The sequence below is a fragment of the Penicillium verhagenii genome (assembly GCF_028828195.1).
Source record: "Penicillium verhagenii strain IBT 33310 chromosome Unknown utg000005l_segment0_segment0, whole genome shotgun sequence".
Lineage (NCBI taxonomy): Eukaryota > Fungi > Ascomycota > Eurotiomycetes > Eurotiales > Aspergillaceae > Penicillium > Penicillium verhagenii.
The window spans coordinates 3,927,002-3,946,683 of record NW_026643169.1 but is presented as its reverse complement, the minus strand read 5'-3'; the positions used below and the strand labels follow the sequence as shown (position 1 = coordinate 3,946,683).

General features: G+C 48.2%; 7 protein-coding genes across 7 annotated transcripts; 4 read left to right on the top strand and 3 right to left on the bottom strand.

Moving 5' to 3' along the window:
• Window positions 1-433: 433 nt before the first annotated feature.
• N7466_004971 (putative C6 transcription factor Prf) lies at window positions 434-3,359 on the top strand (the record flags this gene model as incomplete). Its single annotated transcript, XM_057164368.1, has 6 exons — window positions 434-749; window positions 842-1,163; window positions 1,223-1,742; window positions 1,795-2,286; window positions 2,344-2,589; window positions 2,655-3,359. 6 exons carry the CDS (start codon window positions 434-436, stop codon window positions 3,357-3,359), a joined length of 2,601 nt encoding a protein of 866 aa, XP_057023049.1.
• Window positions 3,360-4,048: 689 nt separating this feature from the next.
• N7466_004970 (uncharacterized protein) lies at window positions 4,049-5,298 on the bottom strand (the record flags this gene model as incomplete). The annotated part of the gene is made up of 3 exons (XM_057164367.1): window positions 4,049-4,732; window positions 4,805-5,117; window positions 5,183-5,298. 3 exons carry the CDS (start codon window positions 5,296-5,298, stop codon window positions 4,049-4,051), a joined length of 1,113 nt encoding a protein of 370 aa, XP_057023048.1.
• An 887-nt stretch (window positions 5,299-6,185) lies between these two features.
• Window positions 6,186-7,491, top strand: N7466_004969 (ribonuclease P protein subunit p40; the record flags this gene model as incomplete). The annotated part of the gene is made up of 6 exons (XM_057164366.1): window positions 6,186-6,341; window positions 6,406-6,550; window positions 6,665-6,727; window positions 6,792-6,893; window positions 6,952-7,095; window positions 7,154-7,491. 6 exons carry the CDS (start codon window positions 6,186-6,188, stop codon window positions 7,489-7,491), a joined length of 948 nt encoding a protein of 315 aa, XP_057023047.1.
• Window positions 7,492-8,137: 646 nt separating this feature from the next.
• N7466_004968 (uncharacterized protein) lies at window positions 8,138-9,892 on the top strand (the record flags this gene model as incomplete). Its single annotated transcript, XM_057164365.1, has 1 exon — window positions 8,138-9,892. One exon carries the CDS (start codon window positions 8,138-8,140, stop codon window positions 9,890-9,892), a length of 1,755 nt encoding a protein of 584 aa, XP_057023046.1.
• Window positions 9,893-11,770: 1,878 nt separating this feature from the next.
• On the top strand, window positions 11,771-13,876 carry N7466_004967 (uncharacterized protein; the record flags this gene model as incomplete). The annotated part of the gene is made up of 8 exons (XM_057164364.1): window positions 11,771-12,032; window positions 12,091-12,167; window positions 12,218-12,302; window positions 12,376-12,633; window positions 12,716-12,843; window positions 12,916-13,222; window positions 13,287-13,677; window positions 13,762-13,876. The coding sequence occupies 8 exons, from the start codon at window positions 11,771-11,773 to the stop codon at window positions 13,874-13,876; spliced, it is 1,623 nt and encodes a 540-aa protein (XP_057023045.1).
• A 253-nt stretch (window positions 13,877-14,129) lies between these two features.
• N7466_004966 (sulfate transporter family protein) lies at window positions 14,130-17,593 on the bottom strand (the record flags this gene model as incomplete). The annotated part of the gene is made up of 4 exons (XM_057164363.1): window positions 14,130-14,154; window positions 14,215-15,850; window positions 15,904-17,244; window positions 17,368-17,593. The coding sequence occupies 4 exons, from the start codon at window positions 17,591-17,593 to the stop codon at window positions 14,130-14,132; spliced, it is 3,228 nt and encodes a 1,075-aa protein (XP_057023044.1).
• Window positions 17,594-18,671: 1,078 nt separating this feature from the next.
• Window positions 18,672-19,540, bottom strand: N7466_004965 (DNA replication protein PSF1; the record flags this gene model as incomplete). Its single annotated transcript, XM_057164362.1, has 3 exons — window positions 18,672-18,765; window positions 18,841-19,358; window positions 19,457-19,540. 3 exons carry the CDS (start codon window positions 19,538-19,540, stop codon window positions 18,672-18,674), a joined length of 696 nt encoding a protein of 231 aa, XP_057023043.1.
• Window positions 19,541-19,682: the final 142 nt, after the last annotated feature.

Here is a 19,682-nt window from a genome sequence, read left to right as displayed (position 1 = left end):
TTTAATAGGCGCGATAATAAAAAACGGAGATTAAAGTAACATATCCATAGTCTTATTTCGAAGCTCATCGAAGCTCCTCTTAAAAAGTAAGGAGAAGAAGAAAAGCTAAATTAAGAGGGGACTTTTGAGTTGTCACACCTCATAAAGGAGACTCAGGCCAACAAAGCTCAACTTTGCCCTGCCAAAAGTGACACAGTCATTCATGGAAACTGTTTTTCTCCCCCTACCAGTGCTTATACCCACAAAACCCAGCAGCTTGTGGGCCATGAACCCGTCGTGTCCGATAAGTGTATCGTCGATGCCCGCAAGCCTTGCGGCACTTTGAAGATCTCATCAGTGATAAGCGGTGGGCTGTCAGCCAACTCCTTATCGGTCGGAATCGCTACTTACGCATTTTCGACGCCTATGGTCCAACTGGCCTTCAGAACTAGCCATGGACAATTTCTCATCCTCTGAATTCTCACAGGGGCCTTCGCAGTACTCCTCGATGCCCACATCCTCTCGAACGGATCCCTCGAGCCTAGAAAACGGTGCGACGGCTGAAGATTTCGCCACGGGCGATAGCAGCTACGTCCCACGTCCCAAGCGCATCGCTTGTGTGGTCTGCCGGCGCAGGAAATTAAGATGCGACGGGAAGCGACCAAGCTGTGGAACATGCACGCGTTTGGGTCATGAATGTGCCTACGATGAAGTGCGCAAGAAGAGTGGACCTAAGCGGGGGTACGTGAAGCAGCTGGAGGCCCGATTAGGTATGAGACTACATTCATCTTTACCATCACACCTAGCCGTCGCGAAGCTTCTGGCTTCTTGTGAAAGTCGCTAATTGGATTTGCTCCATCAGCTCAGGTCGAAACGCTTCTTAAAGGCCAAGATTCGGATAGCGCGCCGCGCACTTCTCCCCCTCAACCTCAAGAACACACATTCAATGGAGCCTTCCAGGATGAACCCGGTCTCGCCCTGCCAGATCTCAGCATACTTGAAAATGACATGGGTTCCGCGATTCCCCCGGTAGCGAATAGCTTGGACGCATCCCAACCGAGCCAGTTCAACTTTCCAGATACCAACATCAATATTCCGAATAATATCTCGAGCGATTCTCAATGGAACCTAATCAGTTTGGGGTTGGAAGAACCTCTTCCGGCTCCGGACGTGATTGATGAACTGTGAGTCAAATGTTCCGTGAGAATATCTAGCTCACGATCGATCTAATAGATCATTCTAGGGAGACCATCTTCTTTGAGAAAATTTACCCAATGATGCCTATCATTCACCGTCCTCGATATTTTGCCAGTCTTAATCTCGGGCTTAATCTACGACCACCGATATGCTTGCGCTACATAATGTGGTGTCATGCAGCATCGGTTACAGACAAATACTTTTTCTTGCATACCCATTTCTACCAAAGGGCTCGCAAGTATGCGGAAACAGACGAAATGAAAGGATTCGGAGAGTCCATCATCAGTCTGGGGCATTGTCAAACTTGGATTCTCATTGGCGCTTATGAGTTCCGAATGATCTACTTCCCGCGCGCCTGGCTGAGTGTTGGTAAAGCCACGAGATTGGCGCTCATGATGGGCCTCAACCGCTTAGACGGCTCAGGGATTGATGTGAAACAGTCCATGCTTCCACCAAAAGATTGGACAGAACGCGAAGAACGAAGAAGGGTGTTCTGGATGGCATTTTGCACTGATCGATATGCAAGTATTGGAACTGGATGGCCATTAGCTATCGACGAGAACGATGTTGGTTGCCTTGGAATTAAGATTCTAGTTGTTTGTGACTAACTTATGACAGATCATGACAAACCTCCCGGCCTCTGAAGAATCATTCATAAAGAGCAAACCGCAACGCACACTTCGCCTGTCTGATATCATCGGGGGCGAGGGCGTGTCTGCTTTGGCTCCATTCGCCTGTGTAGTCCTGCTAGCAAATCTCTTCGGCAGAAATTTGACGCACATTCATCGGCCCCAGCCAACAGATAATGACCATGATCTCAATGGCGACTTTTGGAAGAGACACCGGAGCCATGATAATATTCTCCTTCATATTGCACTCTCCCTACCTGAACACCTTCGACTTCCGTCTGGGACCGACGATGTGAATGTTATTTTCGCCAACATGAGTATCCACACCTCAACAATTTGCCTCCACCAAGCTGCAATCTTCAAGGCAGAAAAGAACAGAATGCCCAACCAAATAATCACCGAGAGCAAGCGCCGATGTCTTGTGGCGGCGAACCAGATTTCTAGCATCATGAAGATGGTTAGCCATGTTGATTTGACTATTGTAAGCCCGAATCCATTGCGTTCTGATCTGCTTTGAAACCATACTGATTGGATATAGTTGAATCCCTTCATGTCTTTCTGCCTCTACATTTCAGCACGAGTGTTTGTGCAGTACATTAAATCTCGGCCTGACGATTCGGCCGTTTATTCTTCACTGCAATTCATTGTTGGGGCGCTGAATGCAATGAAATCCAAGAACCCTTTGACTGAATCCTTCCTGATACAACTGGATGTCGATCTTGAAGGCACTGGAATTCAATCCCAGGTCTCAAAAACCAGCTCGGCATATATTCAACAAGCAATGGTTCGTTCTTCTTGGGAGCTGTTTTCATTCTCGGAGGTGTACTAAGCTAACCTGTGCCGATCCAGCAGACCCATTGCGGTGATCATGTTGAGTGTGGACCCATTTACAAAATTCGACAACAACAGCGAGATGAGATCCCCCAGGGATCCTCGCAAGACTCCACCAACACCGGAATTCCGAATCATCCCCCTCCTAATACATCGACATCTCTTCCTAGTCGGCACAGAGAATCAGCAAACAATAACACGAATCATCCACCTACGGCTCTTGATCAACCTCAGTACTTCTCCAACCAAATGCGACATTCCGGCCTCAATGGTGAAACCGCCATACCAGGAACTCTCATTGATATTGACATGGATTTCTCGCCAGACTTCCTTGGAGAGAGGAACCCACCCTCCGATCACCCAACGCCCTCCACGCTGAACTCATCTTCAAACACATCCTACTCAATTTCGGGCACCGACAACCCGTCCCCTGGGAAGAAACAACAAAATTCAGGAATTACCCACTCTGGTCAAGGGTCAGGTCCCATCCATATATCTCCGACAAGCACAGAGTCGCCACAAATTCCCGACATCACGAGGTCTGGGCCGACTAGTGCATTTGATATTCCTCCCGCGTGGGACCTACCCACACCAAACTCTGATTTGTCCAATGTGGACTTTAACGTCAACATGAATTCCCTGAGTGAGGCTCAATGGGCACAGATCTTGAACAATAACGGTGGTCCGGCTGGATGGGATAGCTGGCGCCAAACAGGCGCGTAATATGGAACATACTCTTCATTGCAATCACCAATGGATCGCAACTACGGCTGCCGTTCTAAGTGCTACTAATACACAACCAATTTCCGCGACCTGTGGCCCCGCCAATTTTTGACTGCTTGGTCTTGTCGAATCCTTGGACAACCATTCGAATGTCGCTCGTGTAGCGAAAACGACCTTTCTTTCACACTAAGTCTGTCATGCGGCCAAGATATCATGACTGCTTCTTTACAACAAATCACCCTAATACCCCCAGGGCCGCCGAGACTTGCGCTGCATAGCAAACGCTGGTCACTGTGGAGAACGATACCAAAAATTTCCATGGCGGCCCTTTCCACTTCCACTCCCTTTGATGCGATCGGTTTGCGGATTTTTTATTGGTGTTGGAGATGAATATTGGGACATGGGACAGGGTAGGGGACCCTAGGCGCTATACCAAATTCTATGGCAGCCAGTGATTCCCGGTGTTTCTCGTCCCTTTTTGCCACGACTTTATGATAAACGAACAGTCTTAATTCTCAATTTATGTATATCTCCCCTCTCAGAACCGGTTTTCTGCTATATCTTCTTCTATTTAGAGACACTCAACTTGAACCATACTCATAACGTGCAATAATATTTCAGTGTATTTCAAAGTATGACCTAGTCATCAGACTTAAAGCAAACCGAACAACCCAGTGTATCAAAAAAGATCAGAGTCCACCGCCAGCCGCACCAACAATCTTCAGTCCTCCAGCGCCTCCACTGCTCGAGCCATCATTGCTAGTTGAGTAAGCGAGCCAATACCTTGACGGGTGCCAAGCTACGGCAGGAGTACCAGCCCGAGCCCCGGTAGTTGGGATAGTGTACACGCTTTCCCCAGTCTCCGCATGGAAAATCTCTAGGCCACCGGGGGTCGCGCCTAGCTCCACATCTGAAGCGCCACAGATAAACCGCCCGTCGAAGCTCCAGCTCAAGCCACGGACGGCACCACCATTCTCACTGGACAAAGTTCGGCGGCATATCCAATCAGTTGTATCCCAGAGCGAGATCAAAGCGTCACTGCCGCCCACTGCCAGATAGCGGCCTGTCGGCGCTAGAGCGGTAGAGATACATGCGGAGGTGTGAGCGTTAAGGGTGTGGATTGTTTCGAAGGAAGGATATGAGACGATCTTTACACGACCTTCACCGGTTGTGAGAAATAAGTGGAGATCTGGGTATTCGGGGGAGGGTATGTTATTTGAAAATGTCGTCTCGTTGGTCTGCACCGTTTGGGGATGTGAGGGCAGAGCGCTGTATGTAGATGAGCCCGAAGAGCCATTGAAGGCGCCTGTTCCATGAGTAATGATATGCGGCGAAGATGGCGATTGAACAGATACGGGGACTAGGGTATCGTCCTATAGTTGAAGTTCGTCTGTCAGTGGGTTGTTGTACACGGAGTTCGATACAGAGGTTAGGGCTTTTCTAACCTTTCTTCCGACAATCATTGTGCTTCCATCAGCTGACCAGGAGAGAGTAAATGCCTCTCCGCCGACATCTAGACGGCCGACACATGTCTTGGAGCGAACGTCCCAGAAGCGTACGGTGCCATCTGCGGAGCAACTAGCCAGCTCTGCATCCCGAACAGGATTGAAAAGGACCTTTTCGATAGCAGCAGAGTGGCCGCGAAGCTCAGTTGAGTTTTGTACAAAAGGACGCTCGGGGTTCCAAATGCGCAGCGTCTTATCAGCGGAGCCAGTCGCAATCAGCTGGCCGGCGGGATTCCATGCCAACGTCCGGAGACTAAGAATCGAACAGAAGGTTTTTGTCAGTCATTGCGCGCAAATGTTAAGTCGCTTAGTGCTCACGTATGCGACCCTGGGCCTTTCGAAATGGGATCATGGTATTGCTGTGTCTTGACGCCGCCGAAAACAAAGGCGAAATGTTCCTTGGTGAGCAGGTCCCGGCGCGGAGCGGGCGCCATTATTGGCTGCTTGTTTTGCGGTCGCTTTTGCTGCCCTTGTATCCAATCGCCTAGTGTAGGCCCATTGAAAGCTAAGGCAGCACCAGGGGATTTGAAACTGGCGAGTATGGGTAGCTTTATCTGACGTGTGGGGAGTTCGGACGAGTCGATGTTTAGAGCTGCGTCGCTTTCGGGCGGAGAGAACATCTCGTTGCCTTAGGCAGGAGTTTCCCGCCTTTTCAACTACGGTTTCGACAAGTGGAAAATATGAAAATACCAGGACTGAAATTTCGTGTGAGAATGGATTCCAAGGATTTTCTCCAGAACCGTCAAGTGGTTAAGTAGTGGTCAGAGATGAGGTACTATACATGGTTGGTTTGTTCACAGAACGAAATCTTATCTACAGTAGGAAGGAGCACAATTCACAAAGGAAACCACGACCCATGCTGACTACTTGATGAGTATACCTACTAGTATTCTTTAGGCTAATGAGTAGCTGCCAACATTTAAAGGTTACTGAATTGCGAGGCCGTTCAATGTTGGCAAATAGCCACATACCCATATAAGGGCTATATCTAGAAACCAAAGTCCAGGAACTTTCAATGTCCAGAACCGATCTGTTTTGGAGTCGGATAACACAACTAAGAAACCTTGAATAGCCTGAGAATCAACCATGATGAATTCAAGTCATTAATCCACACATTTTTATTGCTCATGACTTTTCACCAGCCAAGGTTAGCCAGAGTTGTAAATTGTGGGTGTGATCTTGATCTCATCGTAGCTATCGATAAGCCCTCCGAGCTTAATCGAACATCACTGGAGAAATTTTTGTCGATCCATCCACCCCCTTCTGTCACGAAAGTCTTCTCAATTGATTTACAGTCCCTCAACGATTGAGTCACTGTAAAATGTATTCCCAATCCCTTGACTTTGTTGACGAAGCCTCACGACGGGAGAAATGCTTCACCACCATCACCCAGCTCCCCGCATTGGTCGATCCAAAGCAGATCGCAAGTAGAAAATCGCCCTTCTCTGCCATCCTCAGCCACCCCTTTGTGCATACGGTAACATCGCCCCTGGTACTTACCGAGATCTTTGGTCAGTGGTGATGCTAATTAATATGTGCAGGTCGAAGTGATCCTGCCAAAAGATGTCTATGACCGTAGCCAGAAGTCGCTGGATGCCGAATTAGAAAAACCTCAATGTGCTCAGGTTTTCATGTACCCATCTGATATTCTCGAGCACGACTTCTTCAACACATATATCAAAGCTGGTGTGTAGTATGATCTGCAAATCTTGTACCCGTCCCTAAGTGGGTGGTCGCATGGGCGCCGTTAGCATGGGGTTAGCGTTGCACGACTCAAAATATCTAACATCTTCTGACTAGGAAACATCCTCTTGATATCTGAAGGGAAATCAGGCTCTGATACTGTGTTCACTTTGCGAGACGGTCAGTGTCGACTCGAGGGAATGCTCCAGCTCGCACGCAGCAAACTAACCCAGTATCATAATAGGCCTGCTTAGGATAGAAACTGGCAAGGAGATTTATGAACGCACTGGGCTTTCGGGTAGACCAATTCGAAGTGGTGGCCGGAAGCATATCAAGGAAAGATTTGGTAAATTCAACCACTGCCGACCCCCTAGGGTACGAATGAAAGCTGACCATATGATCAGTCATTGAGCTCAACTTACGACTACCATCAATGTTGCATGGAAAGAAAGGTTTTGACCGCATTGTTTGGTCATTTAAGAATGTCCTCAATGAGTCTCGGTCATGGCTATTCAGTGATCTAGAATCTACGCCGGAGCAAAACAAAGGTTTTATCTTTCTGTCGTCACTATGAGAGAAGATCACTCTTGCTGATATCGGATACAGATACTAAGCCCGTTCAGAAACATTCTCCCAAGTGGCTCGATTGCGCCCCTTGCCAAAATAGTCTCGGCAAAATCATAGTTCCACACTTATCAGGCTTAGTATCAAAAGACATGCCCGAGGTTGAGATACAAGAGGCTTGCGGTTCAATTTCTGAATGGATTGCCTTGGTTCAAATGCGATCGCCTCGCGTCTCTTCTGATGATGATATTGATCCATTTCTCAGTCGCTATAGTGTTCCGGACTCGGGCGAAACAAGCGTCACTGAGTTGATCAGCATAAAATGGCAAGGTCTCATCTCTCCGAAGTGGACTATACAGTTGTTTTCGTCTTTGCTGTAAGTTACAAACCCGAAGAATCAAAACGCCTCAGTTGTCATCTTGAGCTAATCATGCCCCAAATGGGCGATGGGATCAGTTGTCAAAGTACAAACTTTGGTCCCTCCGCCTGGTTTACTCTTTCAGCATCGGCTTTGGATAAACAGGCCGTGGAAAGTAAAGATGGGTATACCGTCATAGCCGCTCCAAACGTTTGTTCTGAGCAAGCTGGTGCAACAATTAGCGAGGAAGGAGCGTCTTGTAGGCGCCATGCGATCTGCTGGGAGTTCGTGGGAGCAAGTTGCAGCTGATTTTCAAAATAGGAATTGTCAAAAAACTACCTGGTTTTCTTTGTAAATTTTAGCCCTGGGGAACCCCCTACGAGAGCAACTCTGAAACGCTAGTCAAAATTTCCTAATTCGAACAAAACCCTAACCTCTTGCTCCATCTGCATCGGCATACGTCGGCATACATCTCCCTCTCCCTCTCCTTCTCCTTCCTCCTTTTCTTCTTCTTTCCCTTCTTCCATCCTCCATCTCCAACTTTCACCCACCCTCAGTTTCATCTCCATCTTCTTGCACCTTGCTAGGTCGCTCACTTTTCATTACTTGAAAATTTTTCTGTTCCTTGCTCTCTTTTTTGAATCCTATTCTCTCACCCACTTTTCATCATGTCCACTCCTTTCGTCACGACTACTCCTTTCCCCAACACTGTTATCACAGGAAATGCTGCCCATGTGTCTTTCCTTTCCATTGGTGAAACCAACACCATGGCCGACTCCAAGAATGACACGATGCACCAGCTGTCCCAGATTCCTGACTTCAGCGACGCTGAGATGCAACTTCTTCTCAACAGTGTCGGAAATGAAGACACCTGGAATGAACGTGTTACTGAACTCGCTCAAAGCTCACTGTCTCCTCCTAAGGAGCCATGGGAGCCCCTTCCTGAATTTATCAATCCTGCTTTTCTCTTGGCTTCCTCCGACTCCTCGCAGAATTCTTTGATGGATTCGGTCTGGTCGAAAGGTCTATCTTCGGATGGACACACCGACGAAACTTTTCCGGTCCCAGATCTGGTAGATAATACCCATCGCGTCGACAATTCGCTTTCGGCTCCCCTCCCCACCTGTGACAACCCAGCTGCGGTCCACAAAAAGCCTGTGTCAAACCTTCACATGCAGCAAATGACATCTCATTCTGGCAACTCTAAGCCTGCTCGCCCCCAGTCTGGCCGTAAATCTGGCCGCAAGTCTGGTCCTCGCCCTCGGACTGATACCACTCTGGATACTCTCCCTCAGTCTAATCGCCCTCAGCTCAACCCTCAGCTTGGTGACCCTCGACTTGCAGGCCGTCAGCTTGGTGACCCTCGGCTTGCCAATCCCCAGCGTGCCAACCCTCAGTCTGGTACCCCTCAGCCCGGCAACCCGCAGCTTGGCCACCCTCATCGTGTCAGCCCTCAGCATGTACACCCTCAACATGCCAACTCTCAGCGTGCCAACAACCCCCAGCGTGTGAACATTCAGCATGGCAACATTCAGCATGGAAACCCTTACCTTGGTAACCCTCAGCATGTTTACCCTCAGCCTAGCAACCCACAACTTGGTAACCCTCATGTTGTTTACCTTCAGCCAGTCTACCTTAATCCTGGTGACCCTCAGCCCGTTTACTTCCAGTCTGGCAATCCTCATCTCGGTGCCCCTCAGAGTGGAAGCCCTCAGTATGCCAACCCTCAGCGTACCAATTCTCAGGGTGCCAACTCCCAGCGTGCCAATTCTCAGGGTGCCAACTCCCAGCTTGTCAACCCTCAACTTGCCAACCTTCCACTTGGTCCTCAGTCTGGTAACACTCTGGCTGGCTACCCTCAGCCTGGTTACCCTCCCGCTGTGTACAATAACCAGGGTGCTTACTTCCCACAGGCTGATCATGCCCAGCCAGCCCAGCCTCCATATGGGCCCAGCTTCCCTGTCCAGCCAGATGAGGTCTCTATGGGAATGTACGGCTTGCCACCAGCTCCATATACCCAGGCTCAACACCAGAATACCAGACAGATGACACCTCCAATGGGCGCTCTGCCGACTCCTCCCACGAGTTCTCCTGCGAATTCTCTCCCTGGTTCTTCCGCCAGGCCCTCCATGAGTCCTCCCAGAGGACACCCTGTTGGACGTCCCGTGAACCCACAACAGGCCGTCGTTGGACCGGGCGCTGTGTCGATGGCTCCACCACCAGCGCTTGTACAAAAACCCGTGCCAAAGCCTGTACCTGCACAGATGATGCCCCGCAGGAAGCGCCCCTTCGAATTTATCAACTGGAGGGCGCCGCCGGGCTTCCAGGCCAACCCTGAAAACCACGGCCGGTGGTTAGTGGATGAGAAAGGTAGGCGCTTGTACCTCAATCGGCCCGAGCACAAGAAACGGCGCACCAAGTAGAAGGTGCGATCGTCAAGGGTTGCCCATGACCTTCTTTTGTCCGGTTCGTTATATGTATTGCTAAAGCAAACTTTCAGTCTGTCTTTTCTTTTTTCTCTTTTCTTATTATTTTATTATTCTATATGTATTGTTTAAACAAACTTCCAGTCTGTCTTTTCTCTTGTCTTATTATTTTATATGTATTCTTTTAACAAACTTGCTGTCTGTCTTTTTTTCTTCTTTTGTCTCGTTCTTTATTTGTATTTTTTAATCAAACTTGCTATCGGTCTTTTCTTTTCTCTCGTCTAATTCTTTTATATGTATTCTTTAAACAAAGTTGCTCTCTCTCTTTTCTACTTGTATTTGTTTTTTTTTACAAATCTTTTACAAAAAAAAAAAGTGATTCTGTTGCTAAGTGGTGTGAAAACATCTTGCTCTGTTCATTCAACTTTATTAATTTTGTTTCTTATGGTTTGTAAAATGCCACCCCTTTGTTTATTCAAATATCTCTCACTCGTAGCTCAGTAGTCATTTAGTTCTGTATAGAATCGCCGTATAGGTGGACATCAATAATGAGGTACTTGAGCCCGCGATGATTTGTCCTCTTACTTCCAAGGGTCTCAGAGCTCAGTTCCCCCATCTTCAACGAGCCAAATTTCAATTAAAATAAAACAGAGATGTTCTTCTCTTTTCAAATGTTTTCTTTATTATCTGCAGATGTCAGATGTTGACAGTCTTTGTTCTTTGATCTGCGGGTTGCAGGCTGAAAGTCTTTGTTCTGCAGGCACTTAAGGTTATTTCCCCCTGTTTCTTTGTTCCTCTTCTCTTTCTTCTCTCCATTAAACATTCGAATTACCCTTCTAGATATAATCCTTTTGTCTATAACTAGATCTGTACATGTAGAGGGGGGGTTGTAAATGGTCTGGTATTTGAAGAGTCCTTGTAGAGTTGCCGGGGTCTTTCCATACTAGTAAGTGCTGGTACGTAGTTGCATCTTGCCCTGGCTGTCTGTGGTCGGGTTTTCATTTCCCCCCAATACAACATCGCCTTGCGAGCCACTGGCAAGTCTTTGAGTCCCTCAATTGTCCAGCCCTGGATTATCATTACTGATTTTATTAAGAATAACGAAGATATTCGTACCCATTCACACTCGTTTTCAGAGCGCAACCAGGGATCTGAATCGCGCGCCGCATTCGACTCCCTTCACGACCTCGAAACATGACTGGAGGACGCTTGGATGATTCCTACCTGTTTTCCTTTGTCTTATAAAGAAGTAAGGCACTGCTGAGATGCCTGGTAGGGGACTATGACACGCGCAGTGGTGAGCTGAAACGCCTCTTGGGGCTGGGTTCTCGCCGAGACACATTGACGCGAGAAGCTCGCCGACCGACTGATCTGAACCCATCCAAGAGACTCTTGCGCTGCATTTTACAAGACGGGCAAATACTTGGATTTAATTGAAGCTCCAATTTCACAGCTGAAGAGGTTTGCATACATGATACACTTCCCCTACTCCCCGTGGTACTGGGATTAAATCTACGCGCATTTCTTCTAACAACAATCCTTTCATAGGTCGAATCTTACGCCCTATAGATATACTCTACCTTAACTCAAATGACTTTCAAGGACTAACACTCCGCTGGTGAGAGAATCTACACGTCTCTGACAAATTTCACTCCTCAATGGCGTCATGCATGAACACTCCGTCCGATTAGCCCAGCCAATCCATATCGAACAAAGTGCCACAAATATGACGACTTTCTCGCATTCTTACACTTTGTTTAGGCAAGATAGACGAGCTGCATTTTACCCTCGGGTAGCGTGCGCGGGCTATAAAGTCATGTCTCTCGAGAATAGACCACCGGGCAATTTCTCTGTTTCCTCGCTGTTTAAGCAACAATGGCGAGCTCATCTAGCTCTTTTCGGGTACACGATACCGTAAAAAACGGATCTGTGGTTATTGAAGCTCAAGAATCAGTTGATTCCGTTCACGATGTTTCTGGGGATGTCATTGATGATGGTCTGCGAAGAGGTCTGAAGGGCCGTCAGTTTGTGATTATTGCGTTGGGGAGTATCATCGGTCCTGGTTGTTTCTATGGACTCGGGTCTGGGCTTTATGAAGCTGGTCCATTGGGCTTATTGATTGGGTTCTCTCTTGTTGGTTGGTGATTTCTCTATGGTTGGTGATGTGCCTCAACTAACAGGAAGATACTGCATAGGACTGTCTGTGTGGATTTTGATGCAGAGCGTAGGAGAGGTTGCCACACTATTTCCACTTCATGGTGGATTCGTTGAAGTAATAAAGCCCTTTGATCTGCTTTATGAGTTCTGTTCTAACGTTAATAGCACTGCGACCGTTTTGTAGACCCGGCTATGAGCTTTGCGGTGTCATGGCTCTACTATTTCATGTGGAGCGTGTTTCTAGCAGCTGGTAAGAATTATTGTACCCTCAGATCCTTTCCAAGCACCTTCCAATGAAGTATTCATGCTGATACTCAAGCCAGACTGGAACAACGCAACTGTCTTCCTCCAATACTGGATCCCTGATACCAGTGTCCCAACCTGGGCTTGGTACATAATATTCTTCGTCTTCTTCAGCGCATTGACGACTCTCGGAGTAAATTTCTACGGCGAGACAGAGTACTACTTTGGAATGTTCAAGTTCCTTTCGCTTGTTGTTCTGTTCTTCATCTCTATCCTCGCTGATGTCGGGGCCTTTGGTAACGGATACGTTGGGTTTAGATATTGGACAGAACCATACGGTGAGATGGCCATTTCCTGACGCGCAAACCCCAGACTCGGACTCAGACTCAGACTCAGACTCAGGTGCTAACACTCTCCTAGGGCCCATCCGAAATGGCATCAATGGCTTCGGACAGGTCTTTGTCTTGGCCGCTGCGTACTACGTTGGCACCGAAATTGTTTCAGTGGCTGCGGGCGAGTCCAAGAATCCTCAACGCGATATTCCGCGGGTAAGAACAAGAAGCAAATTCAATCACGATCTGATCATTTCGTGACCCCGGACCTAATACTTCTTCTTTTAGGCTACTAATTCAATTCTTTATCGCATTCTGTTCGTGTTCATCGGCATGTCTTTTTTCCAGGGTTTAATTTGTCCTTCCACATCCGACGACTTGCTCCACGCATCAACCGATACTGCCTCATCTCCGTTTACCATTGGCTTCCAACTAGCTGGCTGGAAATCCGCTGGAAACTTCGTCAACGCGATCATTCTGATTGCCTTCGTTTCTGCTGCAAATGGCGTAGTCTATATCCAATCCCGAACGCTATACTCACTAGCCTTGAAGCGAAAAGCACCATCCATCTTCGCAGCGACCAGTGCCCGAGGAGGTTGGTAGATCCTGATTTTTCTTTGCTTGTTTGAAGCTAAATTGAGCTGATATGACCATCTTAGTCCCATACGCCGCAATTATATTCTCCAATATGTGGGGATTTCTTGGCCTCATGTCCCTCCAAACGACAGCAGGCAGTCTTTTCCTCTATTTCACTTCCTTTGGCGGGACAGCAGCATACATTGCCTGGGCTGCCATTACCTTCGTTCATATTAGAGTCCGAGCAGCGGCGAAGAGACAGGGTATATCGCCGAGGGAGTTCCCATTCACAGCTCCAGGCCATATATCGCTTTATTGGGGGAATCTTTTCTTCAATCTTTTCCTGTTGTTGATTCAGGGGTTTACTGCGTTTGAACCTCCATTTAACTATCAGTCTTTTATTGCTTCCTACATCAGTATCCCATTGGCGCTTGTGTTTTTCGTTGGTTATAAATGGTGGTTCAAGAGCAAGTGGTCAGTCCTACTTTTCGATCTATTTCTCTGTCCCAGTTGCACTCCGTGAGATCCAGTGCGCTAACTTAATTACTTATCTGATAGGGTATCTTTGGATGATATAGACTTCTCGAGTCGGCGTCATTGGGCTGCGGAAGATGAAGATGGAGTGAAAGGCAGATCATGGTTTCGAAGAATTTTGGATGCCTTGAAGGATTAGGATTAATCCAAGGTTGGAATATGGTGGGATCAAGCTATACATTCATTCATGGCAAGGCTCATTTCAGCAATGTTGAGCTTGTCTCCATATAGACATACTAGCATGAAGTGCTTGGTATCCATAAAAACCTCAAACTATTTGGAAATAAAATTTTGATATATGCTTGAAAACAAAAATGTGGGAGGATTCGCTCAAGAGCCACCCAAAATGTAATGCGAAAAACACTGAATGAAGCAAAAAGAATCACCGATGATCAAGCCGCCATTGTCAGTACATATCTAAGGCCGGTGGGTTAGTTTGAATTCCGAGCATCAGTCGGGGTTCAAGTAAAAACTTACGAAGTAATACAGTCCATGCGCTCCGTCGTCAATTTTAAACTGACAGTCAACAGTTCACGGGCGACTCGTGGCTCCGCCTCCTGAAGAGCCTTCCATTTCTTATCACTCAGACACCAAGCCACACATTCGTGCTCAGCCTTGACTGTAGCTGTGCGACGTGTATCGCTGAAGAATGGAAGTTCACCGCAAGGTCTACCGGCGACGACAAGCTCGAAGTAACGACCCTGGGGAAGCTCGTACTCACAGCGAAGCATACCAGCCTCGAGGAGATAAAACGCACGGGGAACGTCGCCTTCGTGGTACAAGATTGTGCCAGCTGGGTAAACCTCGCGCGAGAAGTAGGCGCAGGCGGGGAACCAGAAGTCTTCGTTCTGGTTGGAGAGGCCCTGGAAGGTTTGTAGGAGAAGCGGGAGGGGTTGACGCATTGTGGACCAGGCCGGTGCAGCCATCATTGTGATTGATGTTTCGTGTTCGCGGATTGTGGTTGTTGCGACTCGTTGAAGGTACTGACCACGTGGGGAGCTGACAATGGTTTCGGATAGATTTGAATGAGAGGATGGTTGAATGGGGACGGGAACGTCGAGGCGGTTGGTGGTGTGTGATGATTCCATGGGTTTGCTAATTAACGCTTCCTGTCGACTATAGAAGACCTTAAGGTAGTCGTTCTCGCAGAACTCGAGGGCGGAGTTGAGATCTTCGAAAATCGGGACACCTGTTTCTGGCTCGAACAGGCCCACATTCTGAAGACTCTTGCCGACGTCGCCTTCTACATTAAGACCTGAAATGGTGGTTTGGACGTTGCGCTTGCGGAGGATGCGATTGATGCGCGTGAATGCCTCGGCAGCTGAGAAATCCAATCCGTACACTCGGGAGAAATCCAGAATTAGGAATCGGATCGGTTGCTTCCTGAACGCATCATCCTGGATCAGGCCACGCATGGTGTTCTCCACGTTGACAATTGTGCCAAAGAATAGATAGCCACCGAGCTTCATAATCACGGTCTGCTGTCCAGCTTCGTGTAAGAATTGCTGCTGGATCGGTGGTCGACGAACTGTCGATCCGGCGATTTCTCCCGAGAAGGTGGCTCGGATAGCGGATTTGCGAGAGGTCTGGACCACAAAGTTGACACAGGCCAACATGATGCCAACTAGGATACCCATGACAAAGTCCCAAGCGCCCATAGTGACAACAATGATGAGAACTGTGAGATACTCGAGCCGTGTGAGCTTTCCCCAGGTGTCCACCAACGCTTCCTCCAGTAGCTCAATTCCCAGCAAGAAAATGAGAGCACCAACGACCATGACCGGGATGTACCCAATAATGACTGGACCAATGACCATAATTCCTCCCGTTGCAGCTGCAAGCATCAAACCGGCCAAGCGCGATTCACCGCCGCTGGCGATGAAGAGTAGGCTGTTCGTATAGACCAGGTAGTTCTGAATGCTACCCGCAAATCCTGAGACGGCATTCGTCACACCGTGAGCCATCAGCTCTCGATCAACGTTGAGATTATCTTCTCCCGTGGAGATTCCCAAAGCAGGGACATTGATCGGCACGTGGAGAACACCAAAGAAGGTCAACGCGAACATGGCTGGAAGTGTATCCGCGAAGGCGGTCCAGTTCACTGCAGAAAAGTCTAGTTCGGGTCAGTCACATATAATTATCTTGAAGGTACTCATGCAAGCTTACCATATAGACTGTAAAAGTGGTACCAGGGATGATTGGACGATGGAGCATCGAAAGCCCATCCCTTGGCATGAAGTGTATCCATGGACACCCCAGCGCTGAGAACAACGATGTAAAACATCACAGCAACGGCAATGAAATAAGCTCCGACAAGGAAGTTTGATCGAATGAAGCGCTTCAGGACAAGAAGTCCAATCGCAAGGGATAACGGTATAATCCAAAGTGCAACCGTATCCGCATGAAACAACTTCTGTAAGGTGACCAGATTATATTCAAGAGTTCCTGGCAGACGGGCGGAGACCTCGACAGCAGTTTGCAGGAGGAAATAGCCAACACCACCGATGCAACCAATAAGAATATGACGCGGGAAGAATCCAATCAGGGAACCCAGCCCGCACACACCCATCAAGAAGAAGACCAAGCCGGTCAAGATCGAGCTCACCGAGAAGGCAAGAATAGTTGTCGCAATGACTGATTGCGGGTTGTCTTTGCCAACCCGATTCATGATGGCAAATGCCATCTGGTGGAAGAACGGGACCACCTCAATCATTTCGCTGCCAATTCCTCCTTTGAAAATTGATCCACCACTTGAGAACACCACCTGAGCAATAATGGTACTGACATAAAACATGGAGATTCCGTCCGCTCCAAGATTAGCGAACAAGGGTTCTCCCAGAGGAAACAGAATCATGCCATAAGATAGCGCATCCAGAATATTGAGAAGAAGACCCAGCAGGACCGCAGGAATCAAACTGGCCGGATGCACGATTCCTTGCTGCCAGATGGCACGACGATCCCAGCATTTTGGATTCATTATTGTCCGGGAACACTTGGCCACCGTGGCGAGTCCCTTGGTAAGAACGGTAGAAGACCGTCGCGCAGCTCCTGCTTGGTTTTCAATGTCTTCAAGCGTGCCATAACGGTGCGGGGATTTGGATCGTGTCTTGGTTAATAAAGAGGTTCGTTCTGTATCTCGGGGTTCCGGTTCATCGTGAATGGTGGGTAAAGGTGGAAAGGGTTCGATTTCTGACATGGGTCTGCCATGGTCTTCCAGAGGACTCGAGGTAGGTTGACGAATCATCTGGGTCAAGGCCGAGGAACCCAGCATCGGCTCTTGGGGGGTAGCATCCGACTCATCTATCGCCTCGTCCACAACCGAGTGCGACGAGCCGGCGAAGTCATTCTGGTTCTGGGATATACTGGAGAATCGGCGTTCACGGAAGAGATCTAAGCTTGGGGGTAGGCTTGTTCGGGTGCGCGAGGGCTCTTTGTTTATAGATAGGCCGTATGTCGCGAGTTCGGCCGTTTGTTCGCGGAGACCGTCCGATGCATAGTGAGCCGGGTCTAGAGCGATGTGAGTGGTCAGTCAAAAATGCCTCTTGGTGCCTCTGTAACATTGCGCCGATCGCGAAAGCAGGAATAGGAGCCGACCGTGTTTCTTGCAATTGAGAGGGATGGTGCACCTACCATTTGTGGTGTTAAAAGAGCGATGGTAGAACGAGCGACTGGGGGTTCTCATGGCTGAGCCATTGTAGCTGGACGCCTCCACGCCGCCGGGGGAGCTACCCAAATTGGCGTGTTCCACCAGTGACTGTGATGGGATGGAAGCGTCCAGATCACGGTCGAAACTCCAATTCCGATGTGACAGGACCGAAGCGCGCGAATCACGCCGGCCGGGTTGTAGTACGCCCATGAGCTTTCCTTTCTTTTTGGGGGGTTGTGTGGCACTTGGAGAATGGATTTCGGGGAAGATTGGCGGAGCACTAGCGCATGCAACGCCGTTGAGAAAAAGTAACGGATGACGCAAGAGAAGGCAACATTAGTACAATCAAGTACAATCAAGGGCACGGGCTATTCAGAGGGGATTGAAGGGATATATAGAATAGAAAATAACTACTGCTTATCACCGACTCGATAATGGTAAAAAAGGCCAGTGACTAAAAAAACCAAGTTTCTTGGATCTGGTTATCTTGAAACTAAATCTGCTCCACTTTAGATAAGTGAACTTGGATTATTTAAGAATCATTAAGATAGGAAATAATAGGAAATACATTCAAATGTTCAATTTCTTACTTATGAATGGTTTAAATCCCCGAGAAAATCCAGATCCTGCATTAGTCTCAGAAAATTTTCAGTCTCCAATTCTCCATGTCAAGTAAGAAGGCTTACTTTCGCCCTCCGATCGGCACTTTGGCCACGCTTAACGCTCTAGACTTTGTTGGCTTGCAGCTTACCCTGGTCTGTGCAGCGGATCGAGGGTTTTGGGATTTTTAGAAGTGCTTTAGTTCAATGTCCTGCATACTTTGCTTTGCCCCCAAATTCCCACATTACACAAGAGTTTTATGTCAAGTTTTAGTCAAATGTGAATCCAATTGGGCCCTTCGTTTCATCCTTGTCCTCTATCAACTTGGGTACTTTTGTGCTTATTGGCCGCTACCGGCGCCCATACAATCAGCTCTTGAGCCCAAGGATGTTAGCTGTCCTCTCTCTACGGACTAAGTCGGCCGAACGTGGAAAGCTTTTTCTACTAGGAAATTTGTGAGACAAATAATAATAATAATAATAATTATAATAATAATAATAATAATGAAAACTTAGGACCTCGGGATCATATGACCCCATAGCAAAGAGCTATTAGCATGGCTTAGGCGTACAATTGCGCAACCTTGAAAGCAAATTCATATAAACCGTTTTAACATTGAACAGGGGGGTATCTCAACAAAAGTACACAAAACTCTCACGTAGCACGCCATACGGAAATTCCGCAACCATCAGCTCAATCGCTCCAAAAAACCTTGCGCGATCAGTCGTTCAACATCCCCCTGTCGAACATAAAGCTGACTATTCTTGATCAAGTTGATCACGCTGTCTCAATTAGCATTTCCCTCACCACAGCATGAATGGATAGAAACCCATATAAGAAAAAGGTCTCAAACTCACCCATATTCCGTCTGAATCTCCCCCGCATCCTTCAACACCCGTACATCAATAAATAAATCCTTAGGCGGCTGCAAGGTTCCCGTCAGATCAATATCCGTCCATTGCCCTTTATACGCAGCCAGCATATCCCCATACTGCCGGAAATACTCTTCTTCCTCGGGACTCAGCGAACTATGTCCACCCACTCCCGAAGGAAGTCCGCGGTCCTCTGATCCCTCACTGGGCTGCTGCTGTTCCAATGCATCCACGCCCTTCCAGCACAACTCCTCGAGTTTCTCGGTACGCACACGATGGTACGCGAGGAGGCAGCGCTTGTTCCGGCGCATGCAGAGATGGTCGACTAGCAGGGTACATGCGGTCGCTGGGTCCGCGGAGGGATTGAAAGAGCCCTCGAATGGTTCTAGCAAGCGGACGGTATCACGCTCGAGATCGCGGACTTCGCGAGTTACGGCGCGGACGATCTCGGCTTGGTAGGGCGGAAGGTGGGCGAGGGATTGCGTGCGTTTTGCATGTTGGACCTGCGGCGGTGGTTAGTTTTAAGGACGTAGGGCTCTTTTTTTCAATTTCGGGGGCTTCCAAGGCAATTTTTACGGTATTTTGGGGATTTGGCACGTACCAATTTGTTACCTAGTTCACCGTACATCGTTGCGACACGATCTGGGTCGGGTTGCAAATGCCCGACGCGCTCTTGGGGATCCATTGCGCGCCAAGATAATTAGTCAGGGTGGGGGGATCGGCACTAGGGAATCGGGATCAAGTATGGAATCTTCAATGAGGATCTCAAGATCAAGCAGTTTTTTGGGAACGGCTTAGATATTGCACTTGCTTTCGAAGAAGAAAAG